The 19,776-nt window shown below is 41.0% G+C and overlaps 1 protein-coding gene across 3 annotated transcripts; it reads left to right on the forward strand.

The window, feature by feature from the left end:
- The first annotated feature begins 58 nt into the window (after positions 1–58).
- COQ7 (coenzyme Q7, hydroxylase) lies at positions 59–16,454 on the forward strand. 3 transcript variants are annotated; one of them, XM_074965374.1, is made up of 6 exons: positions 59–206; positions 1,276–1,475; positions 3,156–3,270; positions 3,355–3,494; positions 7,113–7,181; positions 16,143–16,454. In XM_074965374.1, the coding sequence occupies exons 1-6, from the start codon at positions 137–139 to the stop codon at positions 16,314–16,316; spliced, it is 768 nt and encodes a 255-aa protein (XP_074821475.1). In that variant the 5' UTR covers positions 59–136; the 3' UTR covers positions 16,317–16,454. The 3 variants fall into 3 exon arrangements, with proteins under 3 accessions (XP_074821475.1, XP_074821476.1, XP_074821477.1); XM_074965375.1 differs by lacking the exon at positions 16,143–16,454 and adding an exon at positions 7,962–13,460 and having other exon boundaries at positions 60–206; XM_074965376.1 differs by lacking the exon at positions 16,143–16,454 and adding an exon at positions 12,631–13,460 and having other exon boundaries at positions 60–206.
- The last annotated feature ends 3,322 nt before the right edge of the window (positions 16,455–19,776 follow it).

Genomic DNA, 19,776 nt, shown 5'->3' on the forward strand with positions numbered 1-19,776 from the left:
GCAGGGGGCCTTTGGGGCCAAGAAACCAATCGGAGCAGGACAGAGGCGGGAAGACTGTACACCAACTTGAGCGAGCCTTCTGGATACGTCATCGCTCCGCGCCACGGTGAGGACTTTCCAGGCCCAGGTCAGGGCAATGGAGGCAGCCGCGGCTCCGGCTGTGAGGGGGCTGCGCGCGGGCTGCCAGCGTCTCTGCTACGGGGCAGGTACGGGACGGCTTTGCGCTGGGGTCACCCCCTCACCTGGGGTCACAGCTTCCCCCTCTTATGGCAACAGTGGGGTACCGCCTTCCCGCGTCACCGCCCCCAGATCCCACCCCCTCCCATTCCTCCATCACGTTCCGGGGTCACTGCCCCCAGACTTCCCCTTCCCTGGGGTACCCCCTTTCCCCATACCCCGTCACCTTCCGGGTCAGTCCATACCCTGCCACTTTCTGGGGTCATGCCCCTTCCAGTCCCTGGGTTCACCCCTTTCTCCCATATGTTATTGCCGCCTGGGGTCACCAAATTAATAGGCAGCAGGTTTAAAACAAACAAAAGGAAGTATTTTTTCACACAGTGCACAGTCAACCTGTGGAGCTCCTTGCCAGAGGATGTTGTGAAGGACAAGACTATAAAAGGGTTAAAAAAAAGAACTGGAGGTCCATCAATGGCTATTAGCAGGGATGGGCAGGGATGGTGTCCTGAGCCTCTGTTTGCCAGAAGCTGAGAATGGGTGACAGGGAATGGATCGCTTGATAGTTACTTGTTCAGTTCATTCCCTCTGGGGCACCTGGCGTTGGCCACTGTCGGAAGACAGGATCCTGGGCTAGATGGAGCTTTGGTCTGACCCAGTGTGGCCGTTCTTATGGGGTCACCCCTTCTAGTCATACTCTATCCCTTGCAGGTTTACAACTATCTCCACCCTCTCTTATCCCCACCCTGGAGTCGCCTCCCACCAGCCCATCCCCTTCCAGGGTCGTCCATCACCCCTGTGCTTCATCCCCACTCCTGGGGTCATCTGAGCTCCTTTGAGTTTAATCCCCCATATCCCACTTTCACCCTAAGGTCACCTGTGATCTGTTCCCCTTCTCCCCATTTTCCATTCCTGATTCAGAATCCTTTCCCTGCATCACACTGGAGTCATGTATCACAAAGGGGTAAGTAAGTAGGTACAATATTGAGTAAATGGTGTGTGCGCTCCGTGTTAAGTGTATGGATATTTCATTAAGACTTCCCTCACTTTCAGTGGTGGTAGAGAATTATAGCTCACATCAGTTGTATCTCTGTTGGACAGGTTCTGAAAGAAAATGGAGTTTGCAGTCAAAACAGAATTCTTTCAGATTTTGTAGTACTGGAATGACTTTGAACAACATCAACAAGCCAGCCATAGATCGCATAATCAGGGTGGATCATGCAGGGGAATATGGGGCAAATCGTATTTATGCTGGGCAAATGGCTGTGCTAGGTAGAACTACAGTAGGACCAGTCATTCAGGTTAGTATCTGTGGATCTAACTCCATCTTATCTTTATGCTTCTTATGTACTGAAAGACATATTCTTTAGCTGAAGTACAATAAAATAAATCGCAAGGCTATAATTTAAGGTTTGCAATGTTTACTTTAAAACAACTGGTCTTACAAAAGCTCTTCCTATGGTAAAGTATAAGTATGACACATAACATCATAGTGATCGGATTGGCTGATGAGTAGAGCCCTACCAAATTCATGGTCCATTTTGGTCAATTTCATGGTCATAGGATTTTTAAAATAATAAATTTCATGATTTCCGCTATTTAAATCTGAAATTTCATGGTGTTGTAACTGTAGTTGTAAATGACCCAAAAAGGAATTGCGGAGGGGGTGGTCACAAGGTTATTGTATGGGTGGGTTGCAGTATTGCTACCCTTAGGTGATGCTGCCTTCAGAGCTGGGCAGCTGGAGAGCAGCAGCTGCTGGCTGGGGTCCCAGCTCTGAAGGCAGAGCCACCGCCAGCAGCAGCACAGAAGTAAGGATGGCATGGTACGGTATTGCCACCCTTACTTCTGTGTTGTTGCCTGCAGATCTGGGCCCTCAGTCAGCAGCCGACACTTTCCAGCCGCCCAGCTCTGGTATGGTATTACCATCCTTACTTCTGCACTGCTGCTGGCGGGGCGCTGCCTTGAGAGCTGGGCACCCGGGCATCAGCCGCCAGTCTCCAGCTGCCCAGCTCTGAAGGCAGCGCAGAAGTAAGGGTGGCGATACCACAATCCCTCTAAAATAAACTTGCAGCCCCGCTTAAATTTCCTTTTGGGTCAGGACTCCCAATTTGAGAAACGCTGGTCTCCCCTGTGAAATCTGTATAGTATAGGGTAAAAGCACACAAAGATCGCGGGAGGGGACCAGAATTCACAGTCCGTGACGTGTTTTTCACGATCGTGAATTTGGTCGGGCACAACTGATGAGTGAATCATAGACATGCAGTTGTGCAGTGGTTTGACAAAGGCTTCATCGTTATGTTTTAGGTGTCAAGAATCTTGTAAAATAAAACTCATTTTATATGAAATAAAAGGAATTAGGGAAAGCTGTGAAATAACTGTTCATATTCCCTTTCTCCAAAATGTTAACTTATTACTGAATATAAATAGGTTTTAAGAAAACCTAATAGTAAAGTGTTAACAAATATGCATGCATCTGATGAAGTGGGTATTCACCCACGAAAGCTTATGCTCCAATACGTCTGTTAGTCTATAAGGTGCCACAGGACTCTTTGCTGCTTTTACAGATCCAGACTAACACGGCTACCCCTCTGATACTTAACGAATATGACCAACACTCTTCCTCTAAATTCGTCAACTTTCATTCTTGCTTCTTCTGTTGTCCTCATTTTCTAATTTTTCAGTCCTTATAGAGTTTTCTGTGTTAGACAGGACTTGAATTTCCAATGTAAAAGCAAGCAAGAGGGGAAAAAAGACACACAACCCATCCCCACCCGCACACCTTTCAGGCCCTGTTTATGTATCACAGAATAAAAAACAGTCACAAACCAATTTAATCTATTTCGTAGATCAACTTTAAAAATCAAATTAAAATTAGCATGAGCTGAAGTTAACATCCATTGATTTTTTTCTCTACATTTATAGTTAATGCCTTATTTTCTATTGTTATGTTTTTTCTGTTTGTTTTATTTCTGTTGCAGCAAATGTGGGATCAAGAAAAGGACCATCTGAAAAAGTTTAGTGAGTTAATGGTCACATTTCGAGTTCGACCTACTATTTTATTGCCTTTTTGGAATGTTGCAGGGTTTGCTTTAGGTGAGTGCATGGTCTTATTGATGTTGTTGTTAATAATGTAGGTTTGAGATGTGGTGTTTGAATTAATTTGTTTGATAATTACAGGTGCTGGAACTGCTTTACTTGGAAAAGAAGGTGCAATGGCTTGCACTGTGGCAGTGGAAGACAGCATATCAGAGCATTATAACAACCAGATCAGAACACTAGTGGAGGAGGATCCAGAAAAATACAAAGAATTATTGCAGGTATGTGACTGTGGTTTAAAGGTATTTAACATATTCTCTGAACAGTGTACTGAGACATAGATACGGCATTTGGATTTGCAGCAGATTAATTTCTTACTGCTAGTTCAGAAAACTAAAGACAGAGAAACACTCAGAATGAAAAGCGTTATGTTTAAATTCGCTGTTGGATTTTCTTTTTGATGTATATTAAATGTAAATATCTGAGATCACAGCTACAGAGCCCATTTCGAGTAGTTGCAATCTGTGTTTTTGTTGGGGATAGAAGAGGCAGCCTATGGTGCCCAAACATTTTAATTTAATGGGAGGGACTAGAGAAAAAGAAAATGAACTAATTGTAGTAATGTACCATGCTTTGGTTATACTGGGTATGACAATATCATTGCAACTTCAGATACCCTGCAGACTTTGAGAGCGGCTGATCTCTCACCTTCACTTAGACTAGGAAAGTGGTTCCTAATTCCTTAAAACTTAACACATATGGGCCACAATCCTGCATTGAGCACCTAATGGGCAGACTACTGTGCCTGTGCATAGCCCTGTTGATTTCAACACAGGGTCTACCTGTGAGGTGCTTGTTATAAGGTCAGGGCCTAAGAACTCAGCTGTAACAACCCATTGACCACTACTGCCTAGTCAGTTATACTTTGGGCTGACCTGTAGTGGAGGTTGGGCTGCTCCAGATCCAAGTCTCATAGTCCCAAAACTGGGATTTGAAGTAGCCCAAACTCTGTTGCTGATTAGCATCTGCATGACTGAGTGAGAGCTGAGCTATGAGCACAAAGGTACCATGTTCAAAAAGGCTGGTCTGTGTACCAGTAAAACTACAAGACAAAGCAACTACTGAATGCATCGAGCAGGATAGAGGGAGTATCAAGAACTCAAATTGTCCAGCAGAGTAAAATGTTCTAACTTTGATGTCTGGAGACCCTGAGCATGTCTTTAGCAAAAGTGTATTTTTTTTTTTTTATTTATACAAATATAAAAAGAGGAGCCTACGCGAAGTCCTATGTGAGGAAAACTGTCATGTATGATAGAAAAATCTCACACCATTAGTTCATGTGTTTTGCTTGAAGGTATTTGGTTTAATAATTTCTCTAATCGGTACTTCACAAAGGAGAAAATTTTGCGTTTTATACTCAGCTGATAGCTTGAGTCCTAGTTTTTTCTCTTCTAGGTTCTGATCCTGCAAGTTGTTCCATACAGGAGGACACTTGAATCCACTGGAGCCTCATGGACTTGCAGATGTCTTCCCTCATGGAACAATTTGCAGGATTGGGGCCTTACTGTGTAAATGTAATAATCTTGGAATGGCTGTTGTCATGTTAATTGGACTTGTCATTATTATAGGTTTTCTTTTAAAAAACCTGAAAAAGAAATATTAGTTTGCTAATTACCACTTCAGTTTTCTAGAGAGATTTTTCAGAATATCAGAATAACCTGGGATTCAGGAAGTGCTCTAAATATGATAGGAAAATGTTCTAGCCTGATTTCTTAGATGAGACCAAGTGTATAATTGGTGTAGTATCTGATAACACTCCCTCAGGGGCCTTAACCCACCATTGCTTGCAATGGGATGGACTCTATGGTCTGTCTCTTTCCATGTCATTAACCACTATGATCCTGGTTATAACCAGCATATTCATGATAGGGTTATGACATTTGGATAGGACACTCATGAATATTGCTTGAGACTCTAATGGTCCAGGAGGAGAATACACACAATTTTCTATTAGGGCTGTCAAGTGCTTAAAAAAATTAATTGCGATTAATCGCACAATTAAAAAATAGAATGCCATTTATTTAAATATTTGTGGGTGTTTTCTACATTTTCAAATATTTCGATTTCAATTATAACACAGAATACAAAGTGGTCAGTGCTCACTTTATATTTTTGATTACAAGTATTTGCACTGTAAAAAACAAAAAGAAATAGTATTTTTCAATTCACCTAATACAAGTACTGTAATACAATCTCTTTATCATGAAAGTTGAACTTACAAATGTAGAATTATGTACAGAAAATAACTGCATTCAAAAATAAAAATGTCAAACTTTAGACTAGAGCCTCTAAGTCCACTCAGTCATACTTCTTATTCAGCCAATCGCTCAGACAAAGAAGTTTGTTTACATTTGCAGGAGATAATGCTGCCCGCTTCTTGTTTACAATGTCACCTGCAAATGAGAACAGGCTGTTGCAGCCAGTGTTGCAAGATATTTGTGTGCCAGATGCGCTAAAGATTCATATGTCTCTTTATGCTCCAACCACCATTCCGAGGGACATGTGTCCATGCTGATGACAGGTTCTGCTTGATAGAAATCCAAAGCAGTGCGGACTGACACATGTTCATTTTCATCATCTGAGTCAGATGCCACCAGCAGAAGGTTGATTTTCTTTTTTGGTGGTTCAGGTTCTTGTAGTTTCCGCATCGGAGTGTTGCTCTTTTAAGACTTTTGAAAGCATGCTCCACACCTCATCCCTCTCAGATTTTAGAAGGCACTTCAGCTTCTTAAACCTTGGGTCGAGTGCTGTAGCTGTCTTTAGAAATCTCACATTGGTACCTGCTTTGCCTTTTGTCAAATCTGCAGTGAAAGTGTTCTTAAAATGAACAACATGTGCTGGGTCATCATCCGAGACTGCTATAACATGAAATATATGGCAGAATGCAGGTAAAACAGAGCAGGGGATATACAATTCTCCCCCAAGGAGTTCAGTCACAAATTTAATTAATGCATTATTTTTTTAACAAGCATTATCAACATGGAAGCATGTCTTCTGGAATGGTGGCCGAAGCATGAAGGGCCATATGAATGTTTAGCATATCTGGCACGTAAATACCTTGCAATGCCAGCTACAAAAGTGCCATGCAAATGTCTGTTCTCACTTTCTGGTGATGTAAATAAGAAGAGAGCAGCATTATCGCCTGAAAATGTAAACAAACTTGTTTGTCTTAGCGATTGGCTGCTCAAGAAATACGGCTTTGTGGACTTGTAGTCTCTGAAGTTTTACATTTTGTTTCTGAGTGCAGTTATGTAACAAAAAGAACCCTACATCTGTAAGTTGCAATCTTTGTCGTGAAAGTGCACTACAGTACTTGTATGAGGTGAACTGAAAAATACTATTTATTTTGTTATTTTTATAGTGCAAATATTTATAATAAAAATAATAGACACTGATTTAAATTATTACACAGAATACAATATATATGAAAATGTAGAAAAACATCCAAAATATTTAATAAATTTCAATTGGTATTCTATTGTTTAGCAGTGCGATTAAAACTGCAATTAATCGCGATTAATTTTTTTGAGTTAATCGTGTTAGTTAACTGCGATTAATCGACAGCCCTATTTTCTATATAGTTCCAAAAACATAGCATGAGCTTCTTTATTTCAGAAGCTGTTTCCTCATATACCATAGCTATGGGTTCTTCTAATTGGAAATTGTGGGGAGGGGATTTTTCAAAAGCATTCAGTTTCGTGCAGGTCTTGACCTCGGGTATATTGTCCCTCAAGTGGTGATGTGGCCAGAAGTATGTAGTTTGTGTACAGTTTCGTCATCTTGATGATTAATGTGTAGGTGAAAACTGTTACTAATCTGCTACCATTTCTTTTAAAAAGATAATAAAGAAGTTCCGGGATGATGAGCTGGAGCACCACGATGTAGGGCTTGACCACGGTGCAGAATTGGTAGGCATAGAGCATTAATTCATTGCTGTTGATCATTGCTATGCATCCAGTTGTGATGGTCTCGCCTTCTCTTTGTGCAAATGAAAGTATAGAGCGTGGGTGGAAAATAACAGTACAATAATATTTCTTTAGCCTTTCTCCGGAAGCAGGTATAAGATAACACTGAAGGCATCTTCATCAGAATCTGAAATGATGTGAATTTTTTTCCAGCAACAGAGTAGCATCCCGTTATGCTGCTGTTAAAACTAGTTCTTTGTTCCTAGCTAAGTATTGCACTCAACTCTGCTTTTGTTTTTTCAAATCGTAGCCTAATTTGAGTTTTCTTAAAAGATCAGATTAATAAGTCGGCCTTTTGTCAGATAGAATAGTCGATCCCTTTCAGTCTTGGGAATCCAGATATCACCCTGATATACCAAACACAATTAATTTAGGATGAAACTCTGGACCAAATTCTTCCTTCTCGTAATGCTTCATGAGCTCTGTGTAGTCCCTCTACTGTTTTCCCACCTCTGTGTGGGGGACCTGAAAGAGTCCTGTTATGTGGAGGGAAGGGGCATATTTTTCTCACATACAATATGTTTTAGTGCAAGGTAACGCCCTTTAAAAAAACAAAAAAAGGCTATTTGTCCTTTTCTGTGAAAGCAATATTGTTTCTCTAATGTAGATGAAAACAAATCTTTAATATTTTTTTAAAAAATTAATGCAGCCTTGTTACCACAAATCTATTTTTTTTAATTAAGACTTCATCCAATGCCTAATTATTATCTTTCTTTTTTATAGGCACCAGCTTATTCGCTTTTGAAGACTGCTATACAAATTGGATGTAAAGCTGCAATATTTTTATCAGAGCGAATTTAGCACTCTATTTTTCAATAATATAAAAGATTATGATATTAAATTAAGAGTTAACCAGTGCACTTGTCAAATTATGTGAAACTAATCGATATTTTTTACAGTAACTGACTTTTTTCCCCCTTCTTTTTATAAAGGATCTGATTCTGCCAGTCTTACTTATGCTAAGTAGTATCTTGCTCAGTAGGTATTTTCATCAAAATTAGTGGGGCTACATGTGAAGTAATATACTTACAATGTGAGTATGGATGGTAGAATTGGGTCCTTATTGACTATATCTAAAATGAAATTAAAAGGCTGTTTTTTAACCAAAAAAAAAAAATGCTGGTTTTGCAAGTATTCACAAGGTGACAGTAAAGCGTGTGTCTGTTATAGTACATACATTTAGTATTAGCCTTCTGTACTTGTACAGACTTTTAAAAATGAGCTAATCCTTCAATTTAAGACAATACATTTAGCACGGATTATTTTCTGAGTTTTATTTTCAGGGGAAGTAAATCAAGTTCTGGTAAGAATATTTCCCTCATATGTCTCAAATAAAAGTTTGTTATTACAGGGCTCTATTTCATTGATATGGCTTTCAACTTTGTATTCTTCTTGGGCCTAATTCTGAAGTTATTTAGTCAAAAATTCCCTTTGTCCTGAATGTGTACAGAAAAAGTGGGCCCTATATACTTGATTTAAAGCAGAAGGAGACAGATACTAACTGCAATTAGCAACAGTGTTTCTTTTCATGAGTTTTAGCTCTTCCTATCCCATCTCTTCTTGGATAGAGACATTCCAGCTTTCACAGAGCAAGGGAATAGGGTTCCCCAAACCTCTTAAAAGCACCCTAGCAGGAGAGCAATTGAAGTAAACTAGACAAAATTCTGACTGCATCTTTCACAAGAAGTGCATACTGTCAATGCCTGATGATGACAGAGAAATACAGACCGCTTCATGCAATAATGCTGTTGGTATATCTTAAACTGGAGGGATCACTGCCAGTTAATTCAGCAGAATTACAGATTTTACAGATTTTACAAAACTTCTTTCTAGAGCCCTGGGATGTAGACAGTTAATGGCTTCAAGCAGCCAAAGAGTAGGAATCGGATGTGAATTTCCAGATGAGACTGGTACAGCTTGTTTAGTAGGGAACTACTCATACAGTACAGGAGATCTTGGGCCATGTGGTGTCCAATGTTCCTTCTGCCTAAAGCACCTCTTGCCCATTCTTCCATTGTCACTGCCTTCTAGGGAAGGTGTAATCAAAACGAAAACTTTAAAGGGAATTCGGTACTGTTTTTTCACACACAAATATTCCTTTTTAACATTTTATAGTTTAATAACGAGTCAGGCCAATTTAATGCTACTTATGGCAGAGACTAAACCGCTTGCACTTCAATGCAAAATTTTCACAGTGACCTCTGCAGCATTTAAGCAAAATCACTTCCGGAATGTATGCCAGTTAGGTGTGCTGACCTATTGATATAAAATCATTTGAGGTCACTGTTAAATTTGTGTTAAAGTGCAAGTTTGAAGCTGAGATACGTATTGATTTTGGTTGTCTGTTGATAGAAGTGAAAACTTATCTCCAACAGTGTTGTATGAAGGTGGAAAGGAATGTAAATGTCTTTCCTCTTAAATCATGGAAACAAAAAGTTAAGGTTTTGGGTGGAGGGAGTGTGTCCTGTTCCAACCTTATCTGCCACTGAACATAGTTCTTGTTTGCTAAGCTAGTTTTCATCCTTTCTGTTGAATGGAGAGCATTTAGCTTGTTTTCCAGATTAGAAATAGAATCCTTTTGTTGTTCAAGATTAAAAGTTGTAGCATATCAAGCACTGTTTCTTACAGACAAACCGAACAGTGGTGGAGAAATTATTGAAAAACTGGCTCACAAGTGGGGAGTAGCATTTTTTGTGTGACTTCTTTGCAAAGGAGGGAATCAGAAGGTGAGAAACAGGGCATCTCAGAGGTACTGCTCATGCCACTATTATTGAAGTGTTGTTAGCACTACCAATATAAAACCTCTTTTACAGGGGGCTTATAAGTCATCTGTAAAAATTCATTCAACTTGGCATTTAAGGTTTCTGCAAGAGGATGATTTCCCTGCCCCCTTTCCCCGCCTTAAATTTGGTCAAAAAAAGTAGATCTTCAATAGAAACTTTTTGTATGCTCCCTATCACTAGTCACAATGGCTCTTTATATAAACAGAAACAACAAAACCATCTAATTGGACAGGCAGTGGGATAAATTCTGTTCTCAGCTACACCAGTGTAGATCTGGAGAAACTCCATTGACTTCTAATGAGTTGAAGTGGACATCACTGAAGTCATTTACATTGTTTAAACAAAGTATAATTTGGTCCACAGTCCTTAGTCTCTTCACTCTCCTACTGGACCCACTCGTCCAGTCCTTAGTCTCTTCACACTCCCACTGGACCCATTGGCTTTAACTCATCTAAATCACTGAGTTCACGGGGAGTGGGAGTAAAAGGAAGTGAACTGTTCAAACAGACTTCCTGGATGAACCCCAGGAAGCTGTGACTAGCTCAGATATGACTTACATTAGTATTGAGCTAATGGTGTTCTCTGCTCTGGTTAATGCATTGATTTGATGTAAATGTTTGCCTGGAATGGAATCTAGATCTCCTGGTTCCATTCTCTATCCACTGGCCCATTCTGCCTCCCTTTTACCCTTGTGCTCATCTGTTAGTAGGGAGAGGATTTTTTTAAACACTTGCTCATTGGCAGACTTTTTGGATCTGTAAAGCAGCGTGGGGCAATGGGTGTTCTTGACATGTTCCATATTGTACCCTGTACATGCCACACACACTCTGCAGAAATGTTGCAGACATCCTCAACTTGTTTTTCTTAAGTTTCTTAGCTAAGGGCTTACCTATACTTGGAAATTGACTGAAATAACTGTTGTGGAATCATTATTTCGGTGTAAGGCCCTGTGTAGACACTTTTTTATTCTGGAATAAGAGTGTTTTTTTCTGATTTAGCTTAATCCACTATAATCCTTTTCCCATTACAGCATTATTACCTCGAAACCTGTTAGTATTTAAGATGTCTGTGAAGTCACAAAGCAGAACACTTACATGCGGATTTTAGGACCTGTGAAATGAATAGGCATCGTTTATCATAAAAACATCAACCCTGTAGGCTAATAGTCTAATTTTGGGGAGCCTGGAAGACCGGGCTTCCCAGCAATTTGTGGAAATTTTTGATTTAGCAGAAAGTGACTTTTCCATTGGAAAATCATTCTGACAGAAGAGTCCCAACAGTGGTAGAAATTGCCTTTTTGGCTACTAGATGATCATTGTAAGCATGTCCATGAAATTGATATTCCCAATCTGGTATATGTACATGTAATGGTTAAATCTGCCTTTTGCTATCATAGATCATTCTAACAGGTGTTTTGGTGCTAAGGAGTTAAATTATTATTGGCTCTTGTTAGTACTCCAGCAAGCTGTATCATCCTTTACTTGTAGGCATGTGTCATTATAGGTGCAGAGTTCTTTGTTGTTTGTCAAAGCTTCCAAGATCATTGCAAGAGTAATCTCCAATTTGATCCTCACAGCTGAAAGCCCTACTGTTCACTGTAAGCAGAGGTGAAAGTAAGCCGGTACGGTCTGGCGTACCAGCAAGAGCCAGTATGCCATGCCGGACCGGACTGGCTTCTCCAAGCTTCCCGCAGCAGCCGGAGCCCCGGGCCCTTTAAAGTGCCCCCTGACCCAGCTGCTGGAGCCCCAGGGTAGCGATTTAGGGACTCAGCAGTGATTTAAAGGGCCCGGAGCTCCGCTGCGGTAGCAGCGGCCAGATCCCGGGGCCCTTTAAATCGCCCCTGAGCCCCAGGGCTCCCAGCTACCTCTGCAGCTGGTAGCTCCAGGGGTGATTTAAAGGCCCAGGGGCTCCCAGCCACAGCCAGAGCCTTGGGGCCTTTAAATCTTGATTTAAAGGGCCTGGGTATTTAAAGGCCCCGCCTCTTCTGGTTGAGGCCCCGCCTCTTCCGGTCGAGGCCCCGCCCCCTGCCCAGGACTCTGGAGTATCGGTAAATCCTTTAAATTCCTTTTACCCCTGACTGTAAGGGATGGGTAATCACATCAGTCAATAGGAACTGGCTGCTGGGATCTCTGCATTTTTCATGGCTGCCGTGTGGTAGTTGGCTCTACTCAGAGGCAGGCAGGCATACATTGGGTCTGGTGTTTAGCTTGTGAGTAGAGATTATAATTTTAGCTTGGAATGTTGATTTTAGATGGAAGTGTTGTCTAGGAGATTTCAATTTTAAAAAAAACTATATTTTTCTAGTGATTTAAGATTGTTCTGTAAAGTGTTCTTTGCAGTGATTCACCATACACCACAACCTGAATAATTCTTACACAGATGCAGGGTTACCAGCCACCCAGATGTTTTATTGGGGCAAGAATCCTGTTTTGATGGTTCACCCTATAAGGATTGATGGAATAAAATGAGCTGCCAGGCAGCTTTGAGAGAGAACGTTGGTCAACTGATTGATCACTATTACCAGCATGGTAGGATTTCATAATGGTCTTTTGCTCTCAGCTACTGGTAATGGCATTACAACACTTTTTTCTCTGGCTTCATCCTCACAGGTCACTTCAGTTTACTAATGATGTGTGAGAGGTGAAGCAGGAAGGGAAGTGGCTAGAGCACAAGTGACAGAAATCTTGGTCTGAACTTCAGCAATTGTGTCATAAATGTTGGAAGTCTTCTGATGTGGCTGTACTTAAGGCAAATGTAGTGTTTTTTCCCCATCTGCTCTTGATGAAATGAGTGTGACCTTCTTTATCTGGTGCTGACATTGCTGGGCTTATCCACAAATTTATCACCTCAAGATTAGGCTATTGTAATATGCTGTACCTGGGGCTACACGGTGAAACTATCTAGTCACTGACGCTAATGCAGAACATGGCCACTCACCTACTAGACGTGTTAGCAGCAAACACATCACCAGGACACTGTACTTACATTGGCTGTCAGTAAGCTTCCAGATGGAGTTGGAGGCATTGGCTTTAACCTGTAAAGGTTTACATGGTTTGCGATGTGGTTACCCTAAGGGACAGCCTGCCTCCCTAAGTGAAACGGCTGCAGGCACAATCAGTGAAGGTCCTTGAACTGGAGCCCTCTTGCCTGGAAAGAGAGGAGGCAGCTGGCAGGGCATTTGTTATAAAGTGTCCTCAACTTCAGAATTCACAGCCTTTTGGTTGATAGAACCCAGACTTTTTAATCATGTGTTGCAAAGCCCATCTTTTCTATTGGCCATTTGGGAAAGAGGCAAGTTAATGTGATGGGGTATGTTGGGTGTGGGTGAGACTTGTCAATAAGCTTTCCATAGACTTGTAAAAGGTTGTATTAAATACTATTTTAAAATTGTGATGTACCTAGAGTTTGGGTTAGGAGCTGATTAAAATAAAATTTTGGAAAGTGAGATTGGATCCACGTGACTAAATGGTTGCTAACGTCGTCAGTGAAAGAAGTAAAATTCTACTATACTGTAAGACGCCCTGTCAGTTATGACATTGATCAAAATGTTCTTGCTTTTAAAGATTATTTGTTCAAAATAAGGTATTTTAAGCATGACTTCATCACTCTTGTAATAGATCATTCACTATAAAATAAGACTACAAAGTACATTTGTTAAAATGTAAAACCAAAAACATACCTGTAAATATCTCAAGAATTCCAGAACAAGAGACTCATAGTATCACAACATATGCATCTATTTATCTATGTGGGAAACACATACAACTTTTAAAAAATGATCACAATATTGAATACTCTATTCTAAAAGCCTACAAATACTGGATATTAAGGCCTTTGTGTTATTAAGCAACATTTAGAAATTGCTGCGAGAAAAGAATGGCAAATATGCAATCAAAGTTAGGAATTTACAGATAATTTTATTATTATTTATTATTAATATAAAAGTGATAGCTCCCCCGAGTTAGGCAGTCTCCCGGCCCCCCAGCCATTACGTCAGGACTTAAAGCTAGACAAGGCATGGTGTAGTGCTTTCATAGGTATTATTCTTTTCTAAGACCAATATTCTCAAAGAAACAGGTTTGTACAGAGATTCTCTGAACATGTTTGTGTTATAAAGCGGTCATGGAATTTGCTTCTGAATTATACAGACAGCCTGGTGTTCTGGTTGCCCTTGAGATGTGGGTGGCCTCTGAAGACATTGCACGCTGCACACTTACAGCAAAAACAGGTCAGAGACAAAACGCTTTTTTTTTTTTTTAACACATTTGGGTTAACTGAGGGATGGAAACATCAAAGGACAGGAAATCTCAGCGCAAAGCCAGTTTCTTTGCCCATGTCTGTACTAACAGTTGAAGAATTCACTCCAAATACACTGTCATGAATGGCTGAAAACAATATACTACATTGAATTTAATACAGTGCATTAAAGCACATCCATGTCTAGGTTGTCAGACAGTAAAATAATTTCTCTAGTAGTGTGTTTGAATAGTAAACATAGCTCAGAGTGTATGTAATGTGTTAGGTGAATAACTGCTGCTTTATGTACCATAGCAGGATTTGTTACTTCCATGTCTTAGAGTGGAGCGTTTGCACCAGTATATTTAATATTATGGGCCTGACTCTGCTCTCTTTCACACTGGTTTTCATACCTTGTACAGCACCATTTATTTCAGTGGAATGACCCCTGGTTCTCACTAGTGTAAGTGAGAGAAGAACCATGCCCTATTTTTAGACTTTTTTTTGTTATTAAAAACCTGCGTGGGGGATTGTAACATGGCTGTACAAAAGCTTAGGGATGATGCAAAGGGAAACCCTGTAGAGGGGTACTCAGAAACATTTAATTTGATCTGTGCCTCAGCTTGGATTTTGTGATGATTATACAGATGCCATGAGGCTGTGGTATTTTTTTTCTTGTTTATGCTTTTCAGCCATTATCAGAAATTGACTTATGCTAGCTGCTCAGCCTTCAATGGCAGGCAGAGGGCAAATAGATTTCTGAGCCCTCATTGTGTGCTGTGTACTCCTGTTATACCATTTACGTACAAATGGACTTTGTGGTCAGGCTCATCTTTTGTTCATTAACAGAGCAAAACTGATTGGATTAGTGCAGATGCCTCACAAACATCTGAAAAATGGAGGGGGATTGTTTCTAGGCAGTCACTTGGCTGATTGGCCACATGTGGCTACTTTCAACTGTCTCTTGAGTCACAGAATATACACCTCTTTGGCTTTTGTAATAAAATTATAAGGACCTATGCAAGCGTGCCATGGGATCCCAAACCCTTGCATTAAAAAATACAAATGGTTTCCATGCGGACAAGGCAACTCAACACTCTTATAATAATCTAGGGCCTGATCACCATTCTCCCCTCAAATGGGAAGGGTTTCTCATCCTTCAGTGGGGAGAAGGGGCATAGTTTACAAAACCTTGACTGCACAGCGTGCATGGGTTCATGCAGCTTAGCTGCTGCTCTCCTTACCTGCTCCCAGCTCAGTTTCTGCCAGCCTTAGCTGCTTTCCACCATCCTCAGTGGGAGCGGATATCTGGCCCCCACTCTCAAAAGGTGCGCCACAAAACAGGGGCTTAACTAGTACCGCTGCTGAGGGAGCCAATTACAGACCTCAGTGTTGCTGTTGTGGTAACAAGTATTCTGATAAAAGAAAAGGAGTACTTGTGGCACCTTAGAGACTAACCAATTTATTTGGGCATAAGCTTTCGTGAGCTACAGCTCACTTCATTGGATGCATTCAGTGGAAAATACAGTGGGGAGATTTATATACACAGAGAACATGAAACAATGGGTGTTACCATACACACTGTAAGGAGAGTGATCAGGTAAGGTGAGCTATTATTAGCAGGAGAGCAAGGGCGGGGGGGGGGGGGACTTTTTGTAGTGAAAATCAAGGTGGGCCATTTCCAGCAGTTGACAAGAACATCGGGGAGGGGTGTGTGTGTGTGTGTGGAATAAACATGGGGAAATAGTTTTACTTTGTGTAATGACCCATCCACTCCCAATCTTTATTCAAGCCTAGATGAAGTGAGCTGTAGCTCACGAAAACTTATGCTCAAATAAACTTGTTAGTCTCTAAGGTGCCACAAGTACTCCTTTTCTTTTTGCAGATACAGACTAACACGGCTGCTACTCTGAAATCTAAGTATTCTGATGTGTCCTGCTCCAAAGCTGTCAAAATATGCCCTCGCTGCAGCCACTGCTGTTCACTCTGCAGGAGGAAGACCAAGCTGAGGAAGGCAACAGGCAACTCTGAGCTGGGTGTTGTGAATAGGGAAGGATGATTTTTAAGAACTTAAAAAGCTTCTGGGCCGTGTCTCTCCTCAGAAGCAAATCCAAACGACTTATCTACAGGGCCCGTAGGACACTGCCCGGTCCAGTAGTTTGTCTTGTCATGTGCAAGACTGGGAAGATAACATGGTTATTTGAGATACTAGCTTGATGTCTGTGATTTTGTCATCTAAGATAAAAATGATATATAAGGGGCCCAATTCTCAGCTGGTGTAAGTTGGCTTCATTCCCTTGAACTGAAGTTTATACCAGCTGAGGTAGAATTTACCGTGTGCGATATTTAAAATACGGTGGTGACTGCTCACATACGATCAAAGCTATATGTACTCACGCTCTGAGCAAAGCTCTGCCTTTTGCAATAGCCTTTTGTCTGCAGACTAGCCTCCTATTTTCAGTTTATTACACTCTATAAATGGATGCAATTTTTGTGAGTCACTAAAGAGCACTCAGAACCTGTAAGAATTAACAAACAGGAATTAAAACTACACTGAACTTTTTTTTATGATACAGAGAAAATGAGCGTCTCACTCTGTTAATGACCTTCGAACTTATTGAGCACAAAATTGGCCAAAAAGTGCCCAACATATATCTTGAAAGAAATCTTGTCTAGTAGGTCTCTTTGATGAAAACTCCCATCGCTGTAATTTAAAATACTATTGCACTGTTGGTGGCAACAATTATATGGCTTCACCTAGGGAATATCTTGCTCTCATTCTAATATATATTTCTTGTGATCTTTCTTTTGTTCTTCTGCTAGTCTTATCTAGATGTATCTAATTTATTTATCCCATGCCTAACACCATAGTAACTCAATCAGTCAGAGTCTTACCATTGGTTTTAACAGTAGTAAGCCTAGGCCTTATGGTTTGTGTATGTATTTGTATTTTCTCAAAGTATTTAGAAAATCATCTGCTACAGGACCAGATTCTACACTGACTATGGGCAAAATTCCCATTAGCTTCCTGTGAGATATGTCAGGGTAGAATATAAGGAGAATTTGACCCATGTAGTTCATTACTTATTTACTGTTCTGTTTCATATAATCATAGAGTGTTAGGGTTGGAAGGGACCTCAGGAGGTCATCTAGTCCAACCCCCTGCTTGAAGCAGGACCAATCCCCAGTTTTTGCCCCAGATCCCTAAATGGCCCACTCAAGGATTGAACTCACAACCCTGGGTTTAGCAGGCCAATGCTCAAACCACTGAGCTAGTGTTTGTGACTTGGCCAATTCGGATGAATAAGGGTCTCCAGTTTGTCTGACATTTATACATTGGAACTTCTTGTCAGTGTGCACAAAGGAGTGGAGAAAAATAATCTCCTAGTAAACACTTTTCCTGAATATGAGAGAGAGAGACAAAGAGCGTGTGTGTGTGTGTGTGTGTGTGAGAGAGAGAGAGAGAGCACAGAGTTTTTCCCTTCCTTATATCCTCCCACTGTGGCCAGCCATAATCGCAGCTAATGTTCCCTCTAATTTTTGACAGGCCGTGTGCACAAAAAATTTCTTCTGTGCAAATTGTTGTGCACGCAGTGTTTTGCCGTGTGCGCGGGGTTTAGGATCTGTGTGCACGCGCACAGCTTAGAGGGAACAGTGATCGCAGCCCCATTGTTCTCCTGAGTGTAGGCACTGCTCCCTGATAATACCTCCCTGGTGGGGCAAGGAGCCATGGGATGGAGGCTAGGACATAGCATCTTCTGCAATACTAGTAGGAGGAGCTGTGGAGGGCAGTGCATGTACAATTGGACTCACTTCCCTATATGATGGGTTGGTCTAGGAGACATAGTATGAGCTTCAGACTGGAACCTAGAAAGCCCCAAGTTTTAATCCTGATTCTGCTACAGGTTGCTTTATGGGCTTATGCAAGTCACTTGGAGCTGCACCACGCCATCAGAGGCACCGGACATGACTCCCTGATCTCTCCAGCATGCAGGGAGCATGTAACCGCTACTTATACCGCAAACTCCTTGCAAGGCAGCCACTGAGAGCTTGAAATGTCTGCCAACCATTTTTTGCCTCTAGGTTCAGAGCTATGGCATTTAACCTATGTGAATTCCTCAGGCGTTTTCAGTTCATGTAAGCAACAATACCTAAAATGGAGGAGCCAAAAATAGAGATCAGTTCCAAAGAGACGTGTGACTGGTGTTCATTTAACAAACCGTTAAATATATGGATTTGTTGGATTGACGGTGGAGTCGGGCACACATCCCACGTATGAATGAAAGCAAGTGCAAGCCATAAGCACTGGTGTTTTCCAGCTGTTTAAAACACCTTTTCCACACCACAGACTATAAACACAGTTTCTAGCACTTTAAATGCATTTGTGCTCTTCACAATGCCACTGGCAAGCCACCTACCAGCCACTGCTCAGCTTGGAGGCAAGGAGATGAATTTATTCCTGGTGTGTTCTCAGTGTGAATCATAGAATTGTAGGACTGGAAGGGACCTCAAAAAGTCATCTAGTCCAGGGCCCTGTACTCATGGCGGGTCTAAGTATTATCTAGACCATCCCTGACAGGTGTTTATCTAACCTGCTCTTAAAAATCTCCAGTGATGGAGATTCCACAACCTCCCTGGGCAATTTATTCCAGTGCTTAACCTCCCTGAGACTTAGAAAGTTTTTCCTAATGTCCAACCTAAACTGCCCTTACTACAATTTAAGCCCATTGCTCCTTGTCCTATCCTCAGAGGTTAATGAGAATAATTTTTTCCCTCCTCATAACAACCTTTTATGTACTTGAAAACTGTTATCATGTCCCCCACTCAGTCTTCTCTGCTCAAGACTAAACAAACCCAATCTGTTCAATCTTCCTTCATGTTTTCTAGACCTTTCATAGTTTTTGTTGCTCTTCTCCGGACTTTCTCGAATTTGTCCACATAGTTCACACGTGATGCTTCAACAATGACCTTGCTGCTCCACTACACATTCCTCTTTTATACTAACTTGGTTGAATCTACTGGGTTTAGACTTTGCTAAATCGGTTAAATGCAAACACATTTATTATCACTGTGCTTTGAAAAAAAATCAGAATTTAAAAGAATGAGTGCTAGACTGAGATCCCCTTAGTTGTACTAAGTAGTGCCTTACTCTGCAAGTTGCTCCATTGACTATTTGTGGAGTAAGGTGCTATTTAAAGTGAATAAGGGTATCAGAATCTGATACTAAATAAATATTAAACTAATGGACATTTTAAGTTGTCCATGTAATATTCGTTCCTCTTTAAGAATATTGCATTTTTTTGCACAATGTTGCCTCTTGTGCTTCTGTTGATCACTTTAAAATCCTCCTAAAAATCTTTGGATTTTTAAAAACTCTAGGCTCCATTGAATTCCTACCATGTCTCTCCAATCTTAATGATGTGTCAATTCTTCTCTTCCATGATGAAAAACGAATAGTCTCAAAGACTGCACACAGCTCCGGAGAGAGGAAAATAAAGCTAGATGCTTTCCTAAGACCA

This window comes from Natator depressus, chromosome 10 (assembly GCF_965152275.1).
Source record: "Natator depressus isolate rNatDep1 chromosome 10, rNatDep2.hap1, whole genome shotgun sequence".
NCBI lineage: Eukaryota > Metazoa > Chordata > Testudines > Cheloniidae > Natator > Natator depressus.

Coding starts and splice junctions, on each gene's coding strand:
- COQ7 (XM_074965374.1), top strand. CDS start 137: ATGGAGGCAGCCGCGGCTCCGGCTGTGAGGGGGCTGCGCGCGGGCTGC. Junction 207..1,275: donor GCGTCTCTGCTACGGGGCAG/GTACGGGACGGC, acceptor TCTGTTGGACAG/GTTCTGAAAGAAAATGGAGT. Junction 1,476..3,155: donor CAGTAGGACCAGTCATTCAG/GTTAGTATCTGT, acceptor TTTCTGTTGCAG/CAAATGTGGGATCAAGAAAA.